A 23,338-nucleotide genomic window follows, 5' to 3' on the forward strand; every position below is an offset into this window, starting at 1 on the left:
GCATGCTGCTTTGTTGCTTTGCAGAAGCAAAGTGCTAAGAGAAAATGAAAAACAGGAATAATTAATAATTGCTTACGACGACCATGTGGCTGCTGTGTGGGTGTTTGCAAAGCACGACAGGATTTTGCTGTGCTGAGCAAGGCGAATTCAGGCAGAGCAACTTAGCATTGTGCTGAATGATTTATTTTGGCAGGCGGATAAAGCAGACCTGACAGAATGACAAGTACCGCTACAAAGAGCAGCTACCCGGATCGATCCCGGAAAACACTCTGCAGGAACCCATTTCTCAGTATCAAGGTAAATACCTCCTGCTTTCTATAACCCCCCCTTGGATTACTGGCCTGGTAAAGAGGAGTTTAGCTTTCTGCAGAAGGCATTGATAGGATTTCTGTTTACCAAATGTTTTTGGGAAATGCTCCGGGTGCTCCCTACGGCAGAAGTGCCATTGGGTGTGCAGCCTTCTCTGTCCAAAAGCAAGCGGTGGGACAGCGATGTCGCAACGCAAGTTTAACTTTCAGCTTCTGCAGTGTTTAACTTCTGTCAGCGAAACTCCCAGAGCCCAAAGCAAACCTTTGAGAGAAACAAGTCCCAGATCTTAAAGCAGCTATGAGCCTCAGTCTTCATGGAAATAATTTTTTTTATGATATCTCTGATAAATGCATGTATATAACAGGGGCAGCAGAGATGGAGGAGAGGGGGAATCGACGCTTGCTCTTGGAGCTTAGCACACAGCAGCCTGCAAAGCTTTGGGTATTAGTCCCCGTTTAGGCAAGGAATGGCATCTGGTGGGCTTAAACCCTGCCCTTGCTTGAATTTATTCACTGAAAACATATGTCCTAAGCAAGGATTCAGGCCACCCGCCTTGCAATGCCACCTGACCCTGATGTAAGTTCACCCGGCTCTTCCTTGTATTGCTGTTGGGTGTCTGGGGTCATGCAGGGAGATGGTTCCTCCACACCTCCACCCGAGAGCTCTGCCGGATCCAGTGCAGGCAGCCAGACGAGTGGACTTCATTAAGCCCTTTGAAGAAGGCCCAGAAGTTGGTTGTGGTGGGAACGGCAGGAGGTGGTGGTCACTTCTGCACGGCTGTCTGATGGTCAGAGGGCTGCCCAGGGAAGGCGGAGGACTGGCTCAGCTTGCCAACGTAGGCATGAAGCCACATTTCCTCTGTCCTGGAGCACCCAAACTGCTGAGCCATAGGGAACCCTGGGTGAAGGTCCTTTTTTCTCCCCTTCTCAAAGCTGGGAAGAGGCGTGAGGCTGGATGCAGTAGAAGCTGAGATGTTCTGGTGGTGGGGCTAGTGCTACCTGTTCGGGATTAGCACATTGATCTTGAGCTTGTCTGCAGATATGCATGGCCTCTTGCCTCCTACCCGGGGCTGTGTCGGTGCCAGGGGGGGTCCTCAGCTTGTTATCTGCACGCTCAGTTGTTTGCGGAGGAGGATCCATAATCCTTGGCTATGGAGGTGGTAGGGCATCCTTTTCTCTTTGTATAGTGCTAGTGGCATTTTAAAAAAATCCCATGTGACGATGATGATCGCACCACTGCTGCAACTGGTGGTCTGCTGCAAGGTACTATTGGAGAAGTGTAGCAACACTAAAAGAAAAAAAAAGGTGTAAACATTTAGATAAGACAAGCATCTGCAAAGTGGAAATAATAATCAGCATGACCACAGCGATGTCGGAAAAAGCGAGTGCTCAGCTTCCATCAGAATCCAGTTTGTATTTCCATCTTCTTTGCTACAAAAGGGACATTTTGGAAGTTTTGTGCTCTTTCCTCACACATCACAAAGAAGCTGGAAAATAAAACTAAGCCAGCTGTTGGTCTAGCTGGATGACAATTGCTATGTTCAACGGAGCGTGCCATTTGGCTCGTGAACGTCAACTTTCAAGGTGCTCTTGTTTAAACAGACAGAGGTGACAGCTATGGAGAGTTCTGCTGTGGGAATAGACTACTGCGAAGTGGGAGCTTGAGACACAGAGGTCTGGGGGAGCCGAAGGTGGTATGATGTGGGAGCAGATCAAAAACTGCTGGGTGAATCAATCGAGAACAAGAAGGAAAATGCTCTTTCTGTTACTACGCAGCCACAGGTTTTGGGATTTTCTTTGTACGCATGCAGTATGTACATACATGCTTTAACATGGGCTTTTCTCAGCATGTCACTGCAAGCGTGCGCGGGAAATGATGTTTTCACGTGCTTAGGAGAGTTGGTAGTGACCTGGTAAGCTGGGAGACCAGATTCCTCATTCTCTCTGTTGTCTTTTCATTTAATTTTAACGTAAACCAGAGCCAGTCATATAAACCTTGCTGCTTCCAAGTCTTACGGCAATGCGATGCTGTTAAGTGTGCTGCTGGACTCAGTGCAACCTCAGGTCCTCTCCAGCTGAATGTTTGAGGAGCTCTTTGCAGAACCACGGGCTGCACCTGGGGTGGCTCCCTCGGTCCTGCAGCATCTGGTTCCTTCTCTTTTGGCTGAATAATTGCACTTTATCAGTAATGATAGCATTATCTTCCATTTATTGCTACATTCAGTGTAGTTGGAAGCCAATTACCTGACTCGTTAGAGGGTCTCACCAGGCTGTAGAGCACAAGATGACAGCCAGTGTTAAAGGCTTAAGATTTCTCTGTCACTTTTGTGGGGAAGATTTTGGTTTTGGTTTTTTTTTTACAAATGCTGGTGAATTTAATTACCCTTATCCCTTGTGGCAGAGGGGAATTGAGCTCAGAAGAAGTCACCGAGGCAGAGGGTTACCAGAGCTGCAGAGGCTGGAGGCACAGGAGAGGGGAGAGCTCGGTGCCATACAGTCCTGAGGTTTCTCTCCCAATCCTCTTTTCAGTCCATTCAGCTGTTGTTTTTTCTTACTTGCCAGAAAGATTATCTTTAAAAATAAAATCCCATTGATTTTTCCTTGCAGAGATATTTTAAAGGGGTTCGAAACTTCAAAGATTAAAGCCGCTGAGGTGCAAAGTCAGCTCAGGTCTGTGAGCAGAATCAGCATCTGTTTTGCTGAGCAAAGGTATCTGTAAAGGTAGATGCAGAGGAGACTCTTGGGGGGGAGTATTGCAGGCCAGACCTGGGCAGGGCAACGGGCAGCTCTGAACCTGCCCACGTCTGCTAGAGTCTATTGCTTTCTGAATGGGCCCTGGAGCCCACCTGGAGAAGGGCAGAAAGTGAGGGATTTTGGTGGAGACCAGTTCTGCTCTTGATGGACACCCTACTGCTGGGTTTCTGCTGGGAGAGCTCAGCAGGGAAGCCCTGGCTGATCCTTCCAGGTCAGAGCAGCATCGCAGGAGGCTGCAGGGATGATTGCAATCGCAGCAGGCTGGGACCAACCTCAATGAAGCCATTGCCAGGCATTATCCTGGCATTGCCAGGCGTTATCCTGCCTGCAGCCCGCGGGCAAGGAGAGCAAATCCTCTCTTCCAATTGTACGTTTCACATTAAACTGCTGAAGGACTTGTTTTCACCCCTAAGGCAGAGCTGACCTGACCATGCATGTCACCAAGCACACAATTATACTCAGCACAGGATGTTTTCCCCAGATCTCTTTTTCTTTTTCTTTTTTTTTTTTTTTCCTTTCAAGAAGTTAGGTAACCCTTTCCAGTTTCTGAATGACTTCCTCAGAAAGAAAACATAACTTCGAGACCAGGGTTTGAATGGTTCTTGCAGAAACACAAAACCATTGCACAATGCGGTTTACGCATTTGAAGTGGCTGAAGAACCAAAAATCACAGCACTGCGATTTTTATATATATATCTCTCTCTATATCTATATATATATCTCTCCAGTGAGAAAGAGAGTGTCACGAAAACTAATTGCCACGTGTCAAAATGCAACTGAGAGGCATAACTCAAAGCTATCCTTCTGGGGAACGCTCCCAGGGCTGATGGTCCCTGAGCCTTTAGAGATACCTGGCATGAATACCTACAGTCCATCAGAGCAGATTAAATCAGGTCTGCTGCTGCCTCCATTGAAGTCCAACATCTTGTCTTGGCTTCAAGGAGCATTAAGCATCCCATGCTGGACACAGGAGTTCGGGAAGAGCGGTCTTGCCAAAGAGCTGCCTGGCTGCAGGGTTTTGCAAAGGTGTGGAGAAGTAGTTTGGGATCCTCTGATGGAGACTGCTACAGAAGGAGAAATTTTTTTTGGAAAGGCTACGTGTGTGTTACGGCAACAGTTCACCTGCAGATGAAGAGGAAGCAGACTGAGAGTGATGATGTGCTGGGCAGTAAAGCATAGTCCGTAGTGTGATCCATTGCAGTCAATATAAAGAGGTTTTGTCCAATAAAACTGGGATATCTGGAAGACCTGAAAGGCCACTTGGACATTTGAAGACTGTGGTTGCTAATGCGGTCACTGCTGGGTTGTTTGAGGTGCACGTGTTTTCAGGCATCATGCCGTTGAAGAGGTCAGTGAAACCCCTCCTAGTAGGGACACGCATGGGAAGGTGAGCAGCCCCGGGGGGATGCTGTGGTCCCATGGACATGTGTTTCCCATCCCTGCCAGACCCTGCCTGTTGCCATCCTGCACCTCGAGGACGTGCCCAAAGACCTTAATGCCCCAAAGGTGGCTTCCAGGTTCATTTGCAGACACAGCTATGGATCCAACACCCCTCCTCAAGGGATGGCGTGCACATAAACACCTCCTAAAGCTATCAAGGAGCTGGCTGAGGACATTCACTCTCTGTGGGATCTTCAGCCCTTGATGTTTTCTGCTCTGTGCTTTAGTTCGAGAACAAACTAGAGCTGTCCCTGCTCCAAGCCTTTATTACAAGTGGATCTGCGCAGCGGTAGGGACTTGTGCCCCATTACACGCAACTGGTTTTGATTAAACTGGAACAAGCTGATTCCTCCCAGACCGGTTTTCTCCTCTCTGTAAGCACAGTCCAATGCACAGGATTTTATCATGTGCTAAGGCACAAAACCCTTTCTTAAAATAGCAGCAAAAGTCTCCCAAACGCATGGAAACAGCGTGATAGGGACTTCCCTGTGACAACTGGGGCAAGGCTGCATGTGCGGCTTTCAGAGCCCTTACATGGAGGATTTGTTGCCAAGCTGCATGATCAACACTAGAAACGCAACGGAAGCTTTGTAAGAATTTTTTTCCAAGAGGAGGAACATTTACCAAGAGAGGAGATATTGGTGTTTAATCCCTAGTTCTGCAATTTCTTGGCTGCTTAGGATTGAGCACATTTCTCTGTTCTCTTACACGTGCAGAGTGGGACCAGCAATACCTCGCCGACACGATGCAAAGCTTAGTAGAGCAAAGCCTGCAAAAATATATTAAAAAATTTAGAGAAAAGCAGAAAAGCAGCGAGTTCCTCTGAGACTGCACGGTTGCAGAGAAGCTCCTCGTTCAACGTGTGGTAGAGCAGAGATGCCCTCATCCCAGTGCTGGCTGTGGAGGTTGTAGACATTGGGATGAGATGTCGTTGCCTGTGGGTGAGGGCACCTCACCAAAGACCTGGTGGGGATGCTGCTTTTCCCTCTGGGGCACTGGGAAGATGTCTCGGGCACTCTCCGTGCCTCACTGGTGGTGGGAAGCGGTGGCGGCACATCTCCAGAGGAGGAAGGTTGGTCTGCACTCTGGCACTGCAAGGGGGTTGTTTTTGGCAGGGGTACATCAGTACCGAGCACCCTCCGTCCCTGGTCTAGTGCGATGTTTGGTGTTATCCCAACACAGAGCCTGAGCAGGCTCTTATAATAATGCTTCACAGATGTTTATTAAAAAAAAGCCATTAAAAAACCTCTCCCTTCCTTCCTCCTCAGCCTATGCAAGTGCTCGTTTGGATTCTCCGAGTGGTTTTAGTTCTGTTGATGCAGAGGGGAGACGTTATGAGCATGGCTTGGCCCTTCATGGGAAAGAGGTGCCACACAGCTGGGCTTAGGATTGCTTCTGGAAGCACCCAGCTCTGGGGCTGCTCCTGTCTTTCCATGACTGCAACCTGCTGCCGGGGCCCGGGTCTTGGGAGAAGGCTGGTGTCTGCAGACCCAGGTCACCTTCTGATCTTCTCCTCCTGCTGGGGTAGCCCGTCAGACCCAGTCCAGGTGTGGAGGGACCCCAGCCTCACGTCCTTGGGAAGAGTAACTAGATGGCCCAGAAAGATGATGCAGAGGATCTGCCTGCCCTGTGGCATGGGCTGTCTCCCAGATCTAGGTGAGAAAGGCGCCGGGTGGCACTCGAGTCTGCATGCGGTCAGCCCTGCACCAAATATCATGGGAGGTCCCAGAGGAGCCTCGTGATAGATGCACTGCTGGGGCTCGACCACCCACCACCATCATCACAGCCACAATGGGGCAGACTGGAAATCACACGCTAGTAATTACCAGCTCTCTATTTCTCACTCATTAAAATATTCCCCAGCCTAAAAATGCCCCGTGGTTAGGGTAGTTGCCCGCAATGACTCCCTGAGGAGCAAGAAGGAGACTTGGCCTTGCAGAGCTTTAATTGCACGACCTCCCACTTTGCTACCTTAGGAAAGTAAATCACCATGATGGAGAAATGGGAAGCACAGAAAGTCTGGCAGATCCTGCAAAAAGCTGAGTTTTTTCTGTGACGTTTTCCCAGAACTAGTTGATCTACAATCGCTGCAGAAGTTGGAGAAAATGCAGGCAACGGTCTTCACGTTCCTGTTTGTTTCTTCCTTCTCAACTATTTCCATCTTGATTTTGACTTTCTAAATGTTCCCCTGCTTGCTCCAGGGTTCTGACTTGTGTTTAAAAACTTTTGTGCAGCAACTAGTGCAGTTACCATCTTGGTATCCAGGTTTTTATAAATCTCTTGGTCTTTGCTCTTGCAACACGCACAGTGCGGAAATGTTAGATGTTGGCCCCTCTAATGCGCTTGGTTGTTAGCAGTCATTTTTAAAAAGGGCACGCATTGAAGAAAAGAGATTGAAATGTTTAATTAAAAACTGCTATCGATAGCTTGATCTTAGGAAGCTCTGCCAGGCGGCTAGCGGGGATTTCCTTCCCTTCGTTTCATCCTGCTGTTTGCACTGTGGTCGGGTGCCTTTGCAGCTCTTTCACTGCCCCTGCTCCCTCGGTGGGACACGATGCATACCTGCGGGCTCTTGCTGGGCTGTCTTTAACCACCCCACCAGCTCCTGGCATTACCCAGGCCCCCTGTCCTCCGCCTCCGGTTTCCTTAAGCTGCTGCAATCCCCTTGGGATGTCCTGCCACCCGGGATGTCCTCATACCCTTGCATTGACCCAGGCTTTTGCTCTCCTCCGTGTTCCCTGGGACCTGCAGTACTGCTTTTCTCTTCCAGAAAAGGGAAAGATAAGCCTACAAAAACGCACTGCAGATTTCAGCGAAGGAGCTCTCTGCACTCCAAGTCTGGATGTTCATCCCCTGAAGTCCTGCCCGCCAGGCTGTGGCATGGAGGGCACCCCCCAAACCCAAGCAGACTGGGGGGACACAGGTGGTGGTCGCTCTGTGGGCTGCAGATAGACTGAGATCCTTAGGGTTTTGGTCTGGGTGACCGGAGCCGCAAGCAGCATCTTGCTGGGAGAAAACCAAACCCCTCTTTTACGATGAGCATCGTGGTGTGGCCGCGTTCCTGGGCACATCCCAAAGGCAGGACGGAGCCTGCCCTGCACCTTCGCCCCAGCGCAGGCTGGGGGAGCACGGCTAGGCACGTTGACGCCGGTCCCCGGATCAGCTCCTCCAGGGATGGAGCGGGCATTTTGCATACTGAGACCTCGGGCAGACCTCAGCATGACAGCTCATCTGGCTGTACCTCTGAATTATCACCTACTCCATGACTTGGCCCTGGGCCAGCTACTACTTTCCCCAAAAAACTGGGAAGGTGAGGACTGGGGACCATTCGCAGCTAGCATTTTGGGTGAAACCGCCCTATTTTGAAGGCTCAGTGAGTCTGGTAGGATGGATGGAGGTTATTCTGTTCCCAGCTGGCCTTGGCGTCAGAGAACGGCCCCCAGCCTGTTTCATTGGCAAGTATAGACTCAACCTTTGGGACTCAACCACAACTAGGCTTGCAGCCATGCATTTGAATGGAGGAGACCTGAATCATGGCTCTTGGTGTCACACTCCCCTTTCAAGCCCATGTTAGGCTTGTAGTGTAAGGCTTGTAAATACAGCCTGTACTTTGAGAGGGTGGAAAGGGATGCTCTAGGTTGGGAGGTTTGTTTCCTGGGAGCTGATAAGCAGACATAATTTGATTTTAGTGTGTTGCCTTCATTCTTAACAACACTGCTGTCTGCTGCTTCTCCCTCCTTTTGCTGGGAGTATGAAGAAGCAGGCTCTGCTGGCAGGGGAGGATTTAGATGAAAGCAGGCTTTGTAGGGTTAGCCCTGCTGAGATCTCCTGGGACAGGAGAAGAGCATGTTGGTGTGCATGTCCATATGACCTCTGGCAACTTGGAGATGCTGTAGACTTTTATGCCCTGTGGCTCTCGAGCAGAGCTGAGCTTATGCTCTGCAGCAGTTGGTCCTCAGGGAAATCTCTCCCTCTGTTTACGAGGGTCACGCTGGTGTCAGTAATGGTCTCTCCTTCCAGGCGCGAAGAGCATCTTTCCGGACCATACAAGTTAGAGCGCCAGATGTCTTGAGCAGATACAGAAATGTAAACAAGTGACTTTTGCTGCAGGACAAAACGCAGCATCGTGTGTGCAGCCAAAGACAAAGAGGGACGTGTATCTCTCCAGCAGATCTGAAGCCCATGAGTCTGTTCCTTCTTTTCCTGCCAGATCACCAGCCGTGCTGTGATCTGATGGCTAACAACAAACAGCCCCTGGAGCCAGAAGAACTGGGGTCCTTGCCCGCTGCTGACACCAAGCCACTGCAAGTCCTTTGCAGGGCCATCTCTCTTTTCTGTGCTTTAGTCCGCCCAGACAGGGGAGAATAAAATAGCAGATTCCCAACCCATTTTGACCTCCTGTGCTGAAGAGGATGTGGGGCAGTGGCGGGCGGCTGCTGAGCTGATGTAAACCAACATGCCGTGAAGGTCCTGAATTTCGATACCCATTGGGCTGTGTGTTGTGGATGCCTGGAAAAAATGAATCTGGCTTCAACGTTTCCGTCTGAACTCACGTATTCAGGAAACAGTGCCTGGACACAGCCAGCATGTCTTGCAGGAACATAGTTTTAGCCAAGCTGAATCTGGGAAACCTTTCCTTTGGCTGGGTGACATTTTCCTAGTCCAAACATGTTGCACCCCTCGGTGGTGACATGGAAGGGGGAAGGTCCGGACTGCATCCTGCTTTGCATGACGCCAACGCATCGCTTTTGGTGGTGGTACCCATACCCCAGTGCTCCAGTTCTCAGGGAGCCGAGGGGGCTTGACCATCCTCTTTTTCCTTTTTTGTGCTGTAAATAGTCCGTCTGCTTACAGAGCAGTCCAGTTTGGCAGTGACCCCACTTCAGCCCTGGATCAGAACGAGACATAGCAAAAATCCAGGCCAGGCCGAGCAGCTCGTCCCGGCGAGACTGCTGCCTGGTGGGAGCTGGCTGCAAAACACGCAGAGCCAGAGCAATGCCCTGCTCTGGCCAGCGACTGGGAAAACGTCTACCAAAAGCAGCACCTCGTGGCTTTGGGCAGCGTCCAAGGCTGAGGGCAGCAGCTCTGCAAGGACCCAGGGATATTCAGCCTGTCCTGCAGTGAGATGAGTGGTCCGTCTCCTTAGGGCACGTGACGGTTTGGGTTGGTTAGTTTATTTTAACTCATTTGGGGACTGGAAAGGATGCCTGTGGAGACCCACATGGCAGCAGGGAAGGAGATTGCCTGCCAGCTCCTTTCCTTTGCCGAGTACTTTGCAGAGCTGTGGATGAAGGGGAGGTGGTCTCCATCCCTCCTGCGACAGTTCATTTGGCACTTGCAAAATGCTTCTGTGTGAGGAGAAGGAAGACGGATGCTGCTCTCAGTAACAGTGGAGCAGCTCGATCCACGTGTTCGCCTGGGCAGCTGAGCACCAGTACGTCGGAAACTCTGGAGGAGATGAGGTCAGATGATTTTCTGGGAGATGATGGTCTTTGACAAGGTTTCCTTCTGGAAGTGGAAAAGAACCATCACATTTTCCCAAAGGAGATATGTCCTTTACATCCAAGGCTTCACAAGAAGGAAAGGAAAACACAAAGTCTGAATTATTCTCCCTGACCTTCTCCTGACTTTCTCTAAAGAAGCTGTTTGTTGCTGTGTTTGGAAGGGCTTGTTCCTGTCCCAGAAGAGCTTCTGCCAGCACTGGGGATGGCTGCCCGCCTCGGGCCGGACGGGAGAGGGAAGGTTGTGCAACCTCCCACTTCTGCTGCTGGATCTCGGGGTCAAGGCCAACACAAACTAGCAGCATCCCAACTGAAATGATCTGTTTGTCCAAAGCCCCTCTCAGCTGAAGAAACTACACTCTCCTTGCAAATACTGACCCTATTGTCATTTTTGGCAGAGGACTGTTTAACGGCCCTGACCTAATTTCAGAAGACCACTGATTGCAGGAGCGAGGGTAATATTTCAAAGGCTCATGGTCAAAGGTTCATGTTCAATAATCATGCTCTCTTTTTGTGTTGGCAGTTCTTCGTTTTCTGCCACGGCCTCCTGCAGCTCTCCCAGCTCCTGGTCTCGGGCTATCTGAAGAGCTCCATCTCAACCATTGAGAGACGATATGGCCTCTCCAGCCAGACGTCAGGGCTGCTCGCTTCCTTCAATGAGGTGAAAAACAGCTTGCTTCTCCTAGTCTACCTGGTGAACGCTCTTCCCATGCTCCTGTCGTTCCCTTGTGAGACCTCTTGGTCTGTGTGTCCTGCTGCAGGTTGGAAACACGTTGCTGATCGTCTTCATAAGTTACTTCGGGAGCCGAGTGCACAGACCCCGTTTCATCGGCTGCGGTGCCATCCTCGTCTCCTTGGCCGGGTTCCTCATGTCTCTCCCCCACTTCATAACTGGACCCTACGAGTATGACCAGTCCGTTGCCAGTAGGTACTCTAGGAACTTATGTTATGCCTTTGGGGACAGATAAAGGAAATGACCTTCCCTCAAGGGGTTGGGAGCTGCAAGCTGTATGTTTGTCCTCAAGGAATTTTAATTTTATGAGAGTGAAATCATCTCAGTCCCGAGAGGCAACAGCTGGTGGTGGGAAACAGAGCCAGGGAACAGCTGGAACCACAGGAAAAAGCACAAAACCCATCAAAATGTAGGCTGTGCCCCTGATTCCCCTTGTCTTCTGCAAATCCCCGCAGCAGACAAACACCGGGTAGCAGGAAGGTCTTCTGCAGCCATCGGGGCTCTCATCTTCCGTGCATTGAGCCCAGTTGTCCTCATGCGCATGAACTGCTCCCTTATTTTCATAACGTAGATAAGATAAGATCTCAGGAACACTGAGGCCCTTTAGGGGAAGGAAACAAGAGGTACGGGAAGGAGCTTGGCTCAACCCAACGGGGCAGCTTTGGGGGTGAAACCCTGTTGTCTGCCATGAGGGAGCGTTGGTTTCACACCTAACTTCTCCTGCTTGTGGGGCACCCCACCTGTCTTCCCCTGTCTGGCTGAGCTGTCTTTGAGGGAATGCTTTGAGGTTTTAGACCCCACCAGAAAATCAACCTCCTGTGAGAAACGTGCACGTCTAAATCACTCGTGGAGGAACAGGTCAGGGTGGATTTGGGATTTTCTCCCCAAAGGAAGGTGAAGGGATGAGAAAAGAAAGGAGAAAACCCCTTTCTGTTACCTTCCCAAATCCTGCCATGAAGCTCCAGCAAATCTTTTAGAAACCTCCACTAAACAGCTTTTCTCTGGCTCATCAGAGAGAGCACAGCTGGCTCACACAGCTGCAGCCGCCAAAGGAAGTCTTAATAGGTGGATAATTCATGGATGCAAACAGGGGTCAGGTGCTAATGACAGTTTGGAAACAATTAGCCATGCGTTTCAGGAGTGCTGGTGCAGGTGGCCCTGTGTCGAGCACTCAGAGTTGCATATGATTTGGGGCATAACCATGGAAATCCTGCTATAAACACCACCACCCCCTCCCCCCGTATTTTAAGGAAGATAAGGGTGCTAGAGTCAGCACTTTCACTTAGGCAGCGTTGTAATCCATTTCTGGGTACAATGAGTTCTCGTTTCCTGAGTGGCTATTCACGAAATCTGCAGTTTTGCTCACTTACCTTTATTGCAAAATCTATCAAAGGTCCTGGAAGTGATCTCAGGTCTGCTGTTTCTGTGGAGGTGGCTTTTCATGCATGTGCATCCGTCCGCTGCGAACACCTGCGGAGTATCTTTGCGCTTTCTTTGCATTTTCTTTCACCGATGTTTCCCGCCTGACATCTGCTGAGTGCATGTCTACGTGCTTGCTGCTGTCTTAGGGAAGCTCTTTCTCCAGACCGAGCTCCTTAGACCTGCTCCCCTTGTCTTCGCAGGCATGTTCAGCAACACCACCGACCTGTGCCAGCCCGGGGTGCCGGGGTCCCAGGGGAACCTCAGCGATGCCGGTTGCACCCCCCATGCCGCCAGGGAGAACCACGAGGTTCTCCTCGTCATGTTCGTTGCCCAGGCGCTGCTGGGCATCGGTGGTGTCCCCATCCAGCCCTTCGGGATCTCCTACATCGATGACTTCGCCAGTGAGAGGAACTCTCCCCTCTATTTGGGTAAGGCTGGGGCTGCTGTGGGAAGAGGGGAAACCAGAATTAGGTTGATAGCAAGGCCAGACAGTACTAATTGGCATTAATGAGAGCAGAGCTTGCTATAGCCCTTCTGCTCTGCCCAGGGCTAGGAAGGTTTCTGCAAAAATAGTTTATCTGCTTCAAGCTTGGACAAACTGCAGACAGACCAGGAGAGCTGGAAAACACGATTTAGGGGAGATGCTGGGATTTTTGGCCTGAGAGTGATAAGCCAGAGAGGGACGTAATAACCGTGTCCTCCTCCAAAAAGGCTTCAAGAAGGAGAAGAGGAATAATCTGATCTCTCTGTGTTCACAAGAGGCAGCTATGGGCTTAAGATGCAGCAATGAAGACTTTGTTTAGATATAGGGAAGATTATAGGAAGGTAAAAAAGCAGGATCAACCATCTGGGAGGTGGGCAAGTATCCTTCAGCAGACGGGGTGCTGGAGAACAGCTTGGGTACGCGCCTAAAAGGGATGCCCCAGGGTGGTGGGATGGACAAGATGGTCCTTGCAGGTCCTTCTAGCCCTTTTCCAGCTGTTATGTGACGGCCTTTTGAACTGAATGGGACAGCAAAGGTGGCTCAAAACCAGGTCATTACTGTCAAGAAACTGGAAGTACTGCATCAAATTTTGCTCTGGTAGATGCTCCAAACCTCTGAACCATACTTAAAAGGATCCCCTGTAAGACAGGAGTTGAATCTTAACATGTTTTTAATTTTTTTTATCAGTAATTCACATAGGAGAGTTTGCTGATAACTTTTATCTCCTTAACCTTGTAAAAAAATCTTTGCGTTTCCTGGATTTCTTGTGCCAAGGGGCACACCTTGTTCCTGGGTGTATTTCAGTCTTTCTAGGAGGCTGAAGAAAAGTGGCAGGAAAGATCTGAGTTTTGCGAAACCTTTCCTGTGAAGGCAGCCTGGAAAGCATGGGGTTGTTATCCTTTGAAAGGTGTGAGATAAGAAAGCTGACAGGGAAGTAGCCCATGCTGGAGGCAGATGCGGTGGACCCTGGTCCAGCCCGGTCCTGCCTCAAAGCACCTCCCGTCCCCGTGGTCCCTTCACACAGGGCTGAGCCCCTCTCTGCTCTCACCCCTCTGCAGGCATCTTGTTCTCCGTGACCGTCATCGGGCCGGGGGTGGCCTTCATGCTGGGCTCTGCCATGCTGCGTTTTTACGTCGACATTGACAAAGTCACCGGAGGTGAGTGAACGTGCCCTCGGAGCAGGCACCCTTCGCACTGCATCCCATTTACTGAGCCAGCAAGCGGTCCAGCCCCTCTCTGGGCATCCCGACCCCCAGGGGATGAAGGTGTGACCTGCGGGGCAGGGGCTGGCTCCCTTTGCCTGCTGTCTCCCCTGCTAAATCACTTCCATCGCTTGGGGATGCTCTGGGACCGGTCCCATCAGTGCTGGGGTGGTAGCCCAAATAAGTGGGTCCTTCCCACCCGAGTCGGTGTCACACACACAGATCCGCAGGGTCTGTGGCTGCTGGAATCCCATATTTTAATCATCCTTCAGCCCTGGGGATCCCTCACCCCTGAGCTGTTGCCAGGTCTGGTTAGAGGGATGCCCACCTGCATTGTGCTTTTAGAGCAGACCTGATATTGTCATTCTTCTACAAATTTTCTGCCATATGCCAGCAACAGCAGCGGGAGCATTTTGCTGCCAGCCAGCACCAGGGAAGAGTGGGGATGTGGAGGATGAGCAAAACCCAGAGAGAAACACGAAAGAGAAAGACGGAAGGGAGAAATAAGAGAGAAGGAATGGAGAATGGGTACCAGGACCCTGAGATGTGAAGAAGCAGAGGGAAGGGTAGGATGGGAGGAAGGTGGAAACAAGTAGAAGAGAAATGCTGGATAGGGGAAGAAAGGAGCATGAAAGGGATTTCCTTTTCAAATGTCTCTTCCTGAGCCGTGCCATTAAAGCATTTGTAGTCGTCTCCTTTTTGGCTGCTCTTGAATTCTGGCCTGGAAAACAAGAGGCTTTCCTGGTTATTAACAGAGTGGACACACATTATACAGCTCAGCATATCCCCACGTGATGAAGAGGACGATGGACAGGCTCCTTTGGGTGGTGACCAGACTGCATCAGGTCTGGAGCTGGATGAGCAGCGGGTGTTGACACTACAGATGCATTAGCTTTGGCTCTTTCTCAGAGCCTCCGGCTCATTCCTGCTTGCTGACTGCACCAGACGCTTTTTCACCTGGACTTTGTCACTATGTACATTTACGATATTTGCAGCACAAGAGCACACTCCAGTCTTGACACTGCCTCCTCCTATCAGGCGACGTCCAAGCTTATTGCTGCAGCTATCCATCCTCCTCAGTGGGTGAACCTTGGCGAGGTGTCTGGAGTCTTGGCTTAGCTGCCTCTGAAGGATGAAGAAATGGGATTAGGGTCTGCTGTCTGCCTGCACACCCTGATGCTCAGTTCTTCTAAGCCATCTTCTGCAGATGGACGTTGAATGAGAAATGTGCCTGAGTAGCCAGAACTGGAGAACACCCAGTTTTAGAGCTATCTTCAGCCTAAAGATGTCTTCAGCCTACAGGGAAAAGCTAGCGAGCTGTGGCTGCTTAATGCTAAATCTAATTTAACCTCACATTTTCCTAGAAGAAAACTTCATGTTTATTCAGGAAGGGATTTAAAATTCTAATTTGCTAAACACATCGTGCGGGGAGGAGATTATCAGGTTTCTTTGACCTATCACTTGTTGCTTCCAGAGATGGGAGATTAGACTTGGCAGTATCCACCGTACCAAAATCCAGTAAACTGATTGAGGTTTTAATTGCACCCCCCCAGTGAGAACAGCTCACTTGTGTTAAACCTCACAGTTAAGGAAGAGGTTTCTGGGAGGACTCGTTTCCTGGGATTGCTCGTGGATACTATCTAACCACAGGTATCCCCTTTTTCTGTGGAAATATTTCTTGGTTCAGACTCACCCTGTTGTGAATTTGCTTTCTGGCTTCTGCGTATCCTGTTTTATTTATGCCAAGTACCCTCCCCACAGAAAACGTTGTCTTTGGCAGAGTGCCCCGAGGATGACAGGAGAGGAGGCTGGGCAAACTGAAGGAAGACAGACAGGAGAAAGGGATATAATCCTTACTAAAGCATTTTTAAAGATGGGCTTCCGTTGGTCGAGCTGCAAACCAGGCACTGGCTGATGGAGCAGACTGGTGGGCACAGCTCCAGGGTCCAAGCCCTGCTGTGAACAGGGGGTCCTTGTGTGGGTAGGCAGACTGTAAAAAACTAAACCAGTGCTCTTGGATGCCGAAAGTTAACTGTAGTTAACTCCATTTTAATCTTAAGAAAGGATTTTCCCTCTGTATTGACAGACATCATGACTTAATCCCCTTGAGTGAGTATTTCCAAGCTTTTTCACAACATGGGTGTCCCTTCTCTGAAAAAGCTGTGATGGGGAACCTTTCCTTCGCCTTTCCAGCTCTAGGACATCCCTATCCCAGTTGTCTCCATCCAAAGGGCTGAGTGGGTTTTTAGACACCTTGGTGATAACAAAGAATGAAACGTGATTTAGCACCATGGGATGAGTCAGGTGCAAATGCTGCTCAGACCCCGAAACTGATGGTCCCCAGGTTGGGAGCCACCACTTTGGAGCTGGCTGACGTTTGGGGTGACTGGGGCCACCCATCACCATCCCTTCGGTGCACTGGGGTCCCTCCGTTCACCTTTGATTTAATGCCTGTTTCTCCACTTGTGTTGCAGACGAAGTCCAGCTCACGAACAAAGACCCGCGGTGGGTCGGCGCCTGGTGGCTTGGTTTCCTGGTGGCGGCCAGTCTCGTGGCCCTGTCTGCGGTGCCTTATTTCTTCTTCCCACGGGAAATGCCAAAAGAGGTAGGAGAGGTGATGGGAACTGTGGTTTGCTCTCAACTCCCGTGTCAGAGGCTCTTGTACGCTAAGCTTAGTGAAACCCAGCGCAGTGCAAGCAGCTTCATGGATGCGATGATTTCCTTGGCGGGGCACTGAAGTAGCGCCGGTGTGTTGATTCCTCTGCACAGGAACATATAGCACCGGGCAAGCTCTGTGTGGATTGAGGTCCTTCTCACAGCCACCCTCCTGGCTTACCTGGAGGTGGGACTCCTTGCCTTCCCTAGGGAAGCAATGGTCCTGCTTCTTCTGCTGCATCTCTTTTGGGGGCTGGTGGGAGATGCTGCGCCGATGGCCCTTGTTTCCCTTCAGGAGGAGCTACCTGTGCCCGATGAGGAAATCGGTCCCAGTTCATAGGAAATACGAATAATACGTGAGGAGCCTTTCCTTAGAAGTGGGTTCTACCCTGGGGGTGTTTGAAATGGTGAGGCTGGAGGGTGGTTTGTCTCCTTTCCACTGCAAAAGCCCCTTTTCACCGCTCACTGTCCATGGGGCTTGGGGTTAGCTGCTGCTCCAGCATCCAGCTTCACCCACCACCTCTTCTCACTGTGACCTCTTTGCTGGCCAAAAGGATTTTAGACACTTTCCAGCCCCTAAACACCCTGGCTCTGTAAAGTCCTCCGAGATAACTGGCAGGGAAAAACCTTTAGCAGCCTGAACTTGTTATTGCAAGCCAAACCGACGTCTGTCTGCCTGCAGTTTGCGAGGGGGATGCTCATCCCTGGCTCTTGCTGGAGCCCGCTGGCGGGATAGTACTTTGCTCTGTGTTTACTACCAGGGTTTTTACTTCTCCGGAGCCCTCCTGAGTGCTTCAGTGCTCACGCCAAGATGCGACACAGCTTGCGAGCTTCCCAAGCGCTTCGCTGGCTGCAGGTCCCGGTTTTCTGGCAACCGGCGTGTCGTGAGGAATAATACAAAACAAGTTGTTCTTTTAGAGGAGGCATCATGCTATGGTTTTGAGTGTTATTGAAGTTGCTGGGACGCGCTTAGTAGGTGAAATTGTGCTCGTCTCGATGTCTTGGCCATACTCTAGCCTGTGTAATTGACTTTCATATATATTTTACCTTGGGGCAGCGTCAAAGCTTTCTTGTCTAAACAAGTCCATGCACTGTCTGGTGCAGAATAGTTCTTCATTTCTCCTGCTGCTGCTTGAATTTCTGCAGGGATGAGTGATTCTTAGGGAGATTTGGGTTTCACATGCCTGGGAAAATGTGACCTGTTGTACCAGTTACACTTCTGGGGATATAATGATCTACTCCTGGGTTATATATGCTGTGAGGTTTGCAAAGGTGCTGCAGTCCTGCGAGGTAATGGGGTGGAAACTGCTCAGCACTTTGCAGGATGAGGGTGATAGTGAATGTGACGTGCCTGATTTATCCTTGTGAAGCTTGGTTTGCTTTAAAGTCATTAAGGATGATCTATATTAGCCGAACCTGCTCAGTGTGCAAGGGTGGGACACTACGTCTTAGGAGAAAGGTTCTTTATTAGGGCTGATGGGAATATTAATTTAATAAACTGCTCTTGAGAGAAAATAATGCACTTCGAACTAAAACAACTGTACTTCTCTGCAAGGGCTGCGCTCTGATCAGTCTAAGAAGTTTTGAAGAGTTTAAGGAAGAATTGGTTGGATATTGATTTAAAAAAGCAGCAGGAAGATTTCCCCCTGCTCTACTGGCTGATATCTGTGGGGAATGCTCCCACATGGCTGAGCACCCATTTATCCCTTTGCAGCCCAGATCTTCTTGAATTTCTCCCCATTTTACCATTTCCCCAGAAAGCTTTTGGAAACTGCTTACAGTAAAAAATAATAACAGGAAAATAATCTAAGTGATGGCAAAATTCTGACCCACTTGCAGGATGGGAGACGCCAGGGCCAGCCGAGCCGGCTTGTGCCCATCGCATGGGGCTATCACTGCCACCAGCAGCAAGGGGCCCTGCTTAAAAAAAAAAAAAAGCTTCTTTAGAAACTTTGCCAGATGCTGTTCTGGGTAAAACATCTGTCTGCTGTGGGAGCACTCAAAGCTTTGTAGGAAATCTGCATTATCACGGGTGATTTTCTGTAGGTATAGCAGAAAAAAAAAAAAAAATCACTTTCTCTTGCTTGCCCTTGGAGTAAATCAGTGCTCAGTGAAGGGTATAAGCACGACCGCTCTTCCGTCACGAAGGGCAGCCCCCTTTCCTCTCCAGTGAGCTGGAGGAAGCAGCGTCTCTAAGGTCACCGAATTACTGCACCCGCCGTTGGACTTGTTAGAGCCACGGTTCCCCTCCAAAAGAGCATCAGCCAGGGATATATTGCAAAACCCTGCAGAAGGGATGGGTAGAGTGGGTAAGACATGCAACACAGGAAGGAAATGTGTGTTTCCAGGCACAAAGCTCAGCACTGGTAAAATGTTGACCCCAATTTTGCCTTCCTCTGCCCCAGCCAGAGCAGCCGCCCTTTCCCGGTAGGTCCCCGGCACCGCGGTGGCTCATGCTGTGGCTTTAGGCTTGCTTCCACGTTTCCTCTCACTGCACAGGGCAAAGCTGTTTTTTCTTCCTGTGCTTGGCTCTGGTTTGGGATGGAGAAGGGGAGATGCGGCATTGCAGCGAGGAAAGGTGGGAGCCCCGCGGCAGCTCTGCAGCACGAAGCCCCATCCCGACACACTGCAGAGGGGAAGGGAGGGATGGGGTCACTGCAGGGTTTTACAGACCAGCGGATCAGCAAGAACGGGCATTGTGATAACCTTTGGGTCAACCCTGCCTAAATACGGCTGCAGCTTCAGAGACGGTCGGCATTTCCTTGGCTGCCTTCGGTTTCAGGGTTTCTGCCTGTCCAAAGCAGGAAAAAAAGCGACCAGCAGAGCAAGCATAAGCTGCAAGTACTCGAAGCATCAGCTGGGCTTTTCCACCATGTTTGTAAAGCCCCAGCACAATATCTTACCCACAGCAAATACCTCCAGGCATGGCAGCCATAATAACACGTGGGAAAAGCACAGATCTGCTCTGTCCACAGAAGAAGCTGAGATGTTTCTGCACCACCAGCTGCGGGCTTCATTTCTGGAGGCCAACAAGGAATTTCAGGTGCCCCAGGCCAAGCTCTCCTTGTGCCACTTGCTGTCTGCAGACCCCTGGGACCACGCGTGTCTCAGTAGATGATGAGGCTGCCTGGGAATAACGTGTCCACACCAAGCTGTGGGTACGTTTCCCTGCCGCAGAGTCCACCAAACAAGATCCCAGTAGCAAAGACTGGCCCATGGCTCAGTCCTGCTCGCTGCCAAGAGCACTATTCCTCTTCTCTGATTCTCATCCTACCTTCATTTGCCTTTCTTTCACCTGCTTCACTCCATACAACTCATCTGAGCCCTTGGTGGTTTCTCCAGACCAAGGACCATCCTCCTCAACGGGCATCATCCAGCAAACACTGAATAACAGGACAGCCCTCTGTCTATTTGGAGACTTATTTGCCTCCTCCCATCAGCCAAGAGAGATGTAGATTATTTATTCTACAACCACATTTCAGCTTTACCTTTATTTGATAGCTTCTTTCTTTGAAGTTCCTGGAATGACTTCTGCACTTAATGTTAACATTAATGATAATAGGAGTTCGCTCTTTTGATCTTTGTTCATAAATCAATCACTCCAGACGCGGAACATTTTTATTCCTCTGCTTTGAAACTTATCAGTAAGTTTCTAGCACCAAAGTATCCTGAATAATCCTGTTTGAGGGACAATCACAGCACAGCTATAAAGTTGTCATGATCTCAGGCAGGGGATAAGAGGATGAGGCTATTACTGGACAAACTGTTTCCAGTCAAGACCAGTTTTTTTCCAATAATTCCAGTTTGATCCTGCCTCCATGAGCCTGAACCTTTCCTTGGGGTTGTGTCCTGGATTGTGGGGAACTACAGCATTTGAGCATTTTCCAGTTGCTGAGTAGCCAAAGTTTAGCTTGTGCTTTACCATCTGTCGCTGGCGACGTTATCGTATCCCAACCCAGGCAGTTGTATTCTGACTGCTAAAGGCTTTCCCTGTGCTTTTCCTTGGGCACGGTGTCTGTCTGTCTTTCAGGCTTACCGGTTGTTGCATTGCAGCAGGTAAAGCACTTCCCCGGTCCCTGCAGCTCCGCGGGTGATGTGAAAAGGGTTTGAAAAGGGGAAAAGTGCTCTTGGGAGCACCTTAAACAAAAGCAGGAGCATTGCCCTTGCTCAGCATTTCTCGTGTGCAAGATCTGTCTTGTACCCCCAGTTATCTCCCAGTTCAGGTTTTGTTCTGTGACACTCCAAAGTCACGTAGAACCAAACATCTCCCAAACGCCGTACAAAGGGGATGGGTGACACTTCCTCCTCACCCTGACAAAGCCTCCCCTGTAATGTCAGCACATGTCATCTGCAAACAGATTCCTTGTGAGAAAGCTCAGATGGATTTTATGGCAAGCAGGTCTACATGTCCCGGTCGTGTCCAAGCCCTGGCGGCTCTGGTTCGCTGTCACGCAATCCTCTCTGGATATCAGTCCATCTCATCAGTGCTTTCCTCCTAAGCCTCACTGGTAGGAGGTTTCAAAAACTTATTTCCTTGCATGTTGCAAAGCTTTGTCTAATCTCCAGTCTATATTTTAGTCTTTAGTTAGTTATTCTGCCCCTAATCCTGATTAAATATTTTTTTCCTAACCATTGCTATGTTGGCGTGGTTATAGAAAGCCTTCCTTTTGCTGGGTGAGGGAGGCTGCCAAGTCCTCTGCTGCCCAAGAGCTTCTCCATCCCAGCAGCCCTTCTCATCACCCATCCCAGCCGCAAGCTGGTTTTCCCAGTGCTGCACCAGTCTGGATCTGGTCTCCAGTGGTGGTGCAGCAGGGTCTGCACTCCCCCAGCTCTCCTGGAAACACCGTCGTCGGTTCTTCTTCACATCATACTTACTCCTTCCATGGCTGCACCATATGCTTATGCAGAGAGAGAGATGGAGCTATTTGTCATTCTCCTCCTCTCATTTCCAACATTTCCAGCTGCGCGGCAGAAATCATTTTTAAACCCTAAGTGCACGGCTGTGCCCTTTGCACTAAGTTTGCTTCGGTTTCTGTTATTTCAGCCCTCTAGTTGCCTAGTTTTTCCTATGTGGTGTCCCAGCCCGCTCTGTATGGACAATTCCCACCTTCCTTCTCCTCTGCAGATTAAGTAGTACATGTCTTCTCACTATGCCAAGGGGGTTACTGAAAATATTAGCTGGAACTTCTGCGCCAAACCACCGAGGAAGCCACCAGCACCTCCCAGCAGCTCCGTACATCCCTCTGGGATGCTCCATTCTCTTGCTCCCATTTAGCCATGTTGTGTTTACTCTCCTAATTTTCACATTTAGCTAATGGTTTCTCAGTTGGTGCTGCATGTTCTGCTTTGCCCAGGTCTGTAGAGATGAGACCTGCTGCATTCCCTTTATTTATTTAATTACCGGTGGTGTTGAGGAGGGAGAACAGGCTGCTGCTGGTCCATCACCCCCTAACCCAAGGTACCCATGCAGCTGGGGGACATGTGGGTGCCAACCAGAAGAGATGAGCGGGATGATGCCTCTTTCGTGTTGGGTCCTTCGTCTTAAAGCTTCACGTGTGTGGCACTTCAGCTGGGAGAGTTGCAGAAATGGGGTGGAAAGGAACCAAGCTCCTTCCTTGGCATTGCTAATGGGGCAGGTGGAAGGAGCAAGGTCATCTCCCGTGGGATGGGACGGAGAGGCTGGGAGAGGCTAGGAGATGAAATCCTTTGCAGAACAGAGGAGCTGGATTTCTGGGAGCGTTTCACGGCAGGGCTGGAGGGATGTGAACTGTGGGAGCGCTCGGGGTGTGCAGCAATGCGATGGCTCTGTGGTGGCCTAGCAAAGTGCATCTGCTGGGATTTTCTGTGGGGATGGTGGGGGACGTGTCCCCTGTCATCTGTACAGTATCTCCAGACTTTACGTTCAGTTGCCCTGCTGGATAGCTGGAGCAGACGCTTGAGGAAAGAGGGGAACGCCGAGCTGGATGTGCAGCTCCATCCTGGAGGAGATGTACATGGCAGAGCAGAGGGTTAAGAAGTCACACACACACACACCACCCTGCCCCTGTTTCCCAGGACAAAACCCATCTGTCTGGGCAGCGCCTCAAGCCGTGGAGCGGGGAGTGCTGGCAACTTCAGGACCACAACCTGCAGACTGGATCAACTTGTTTCATCCCCAAAAGCACCTGGTGCATGATGGCAGGAGGGGGCTGCAAGCACGCAGCCCCCACTCTCTTGAAAGAGATGTGTTTGTGTCCTGGCTACACACATCCATCTCAAATGTTTGGGTATCGCCGTTCCTGCCGGAGGTGGCATTGCTTGGTAAGGTCCAGGCAAGACCTGTCCCTCCAGTCCCGAAGCAGAAGGTTTGTGACGAGGAGAAGCTCCTGCAGGTAAAATGCAGCCAGGACCCCTCCTGCCCTTCCCTGAGGATGCCCCATGGATGCTGGTGCTGCTCTCGCCTACATCACGGGATTGCACCAGCGTGCCCAAGCCTGCAAGGAGCCTCCTGCCCCGCCTCGGCGTCGCTGGGGACTTCCCAACCCGCGGAGCGTATTTGCAGGGTGCAAACAGCCGACAGCTCTGTCTGGGGTCGTCCCCAGGGGTCCCAGTGGATATCCCAGGTCCAGCGTGGTGGGACGGTGCTGGGGCAGCGACTTGACCCTTGTGTGCAGGCAGAGACATTGTGCAACGGTGCTGGGGAAGTGAAAAATAACTTCTCCAGTTTCTGTCTCAGGACAGATTGCCTGCATTTATACAAATCCTCCTACGTTTACTCAGCAGTGGCCTGGTGCTCTTCCAGCGCACACGAAAAGCTGAAATGAAAATGACGGGGAACTCTCTTAAACGCCTACTCCAAT

The 23,338-nt window shown here is 50.4% G+C and overlaps 1 protein-coding gene across 1 annotated transcript in view; it reads left to right on the forward strand.

The window, feature by feature from the left end:
* Positions 1–207: 207 nt before the first annotated feature.
* Positions 208–23,338, forward strand: part of SLCO2B1 (solute carrier organic anion transporter family member 2B1) — a 46,156-nt gene continuing 23,025 nt past the window's right edge. The window contains exons 1-6 of the mRNA XM_050906556.1: positions 208–297; positions 10,527–10,664; positions 10,765–10,927; positions 12,359–12,586; positions 13,701–13,799; positions 16,319–16,449. Coding sequence (XP_050762513.1) covers positions 217–297; positions 10,527–10,664; positions 10,765–10,927; positions 12,359–12,586; positions 13,701–13,799; positions 16,319–16,449 — 840 coding nt within the window. The 5' untranslated portion in view covers positions 208–216. The remainder of the gene's footprint in view (positions 298–10,526; positions 10,665–10,764; positions 10,928–12,358; positions 12,587–13,700; positions 13,800–16,318; positions 16,450–23,338) is intronic.

This window comes from Gymnogyps californianus, chromosome 1 (assembly GCF_018139145.2).
Source record: "Gymnogyps californianus isolate 813 chromosome 1, ASM1813914v2, whole genome shotgun sequence".
Taxonomy (NCBI): Eukaryota; Metazoa; Chordata; class Aves; order Accipitriformes; family Cathartidae; genus Gymnogyps; species Gymnogyps californianus.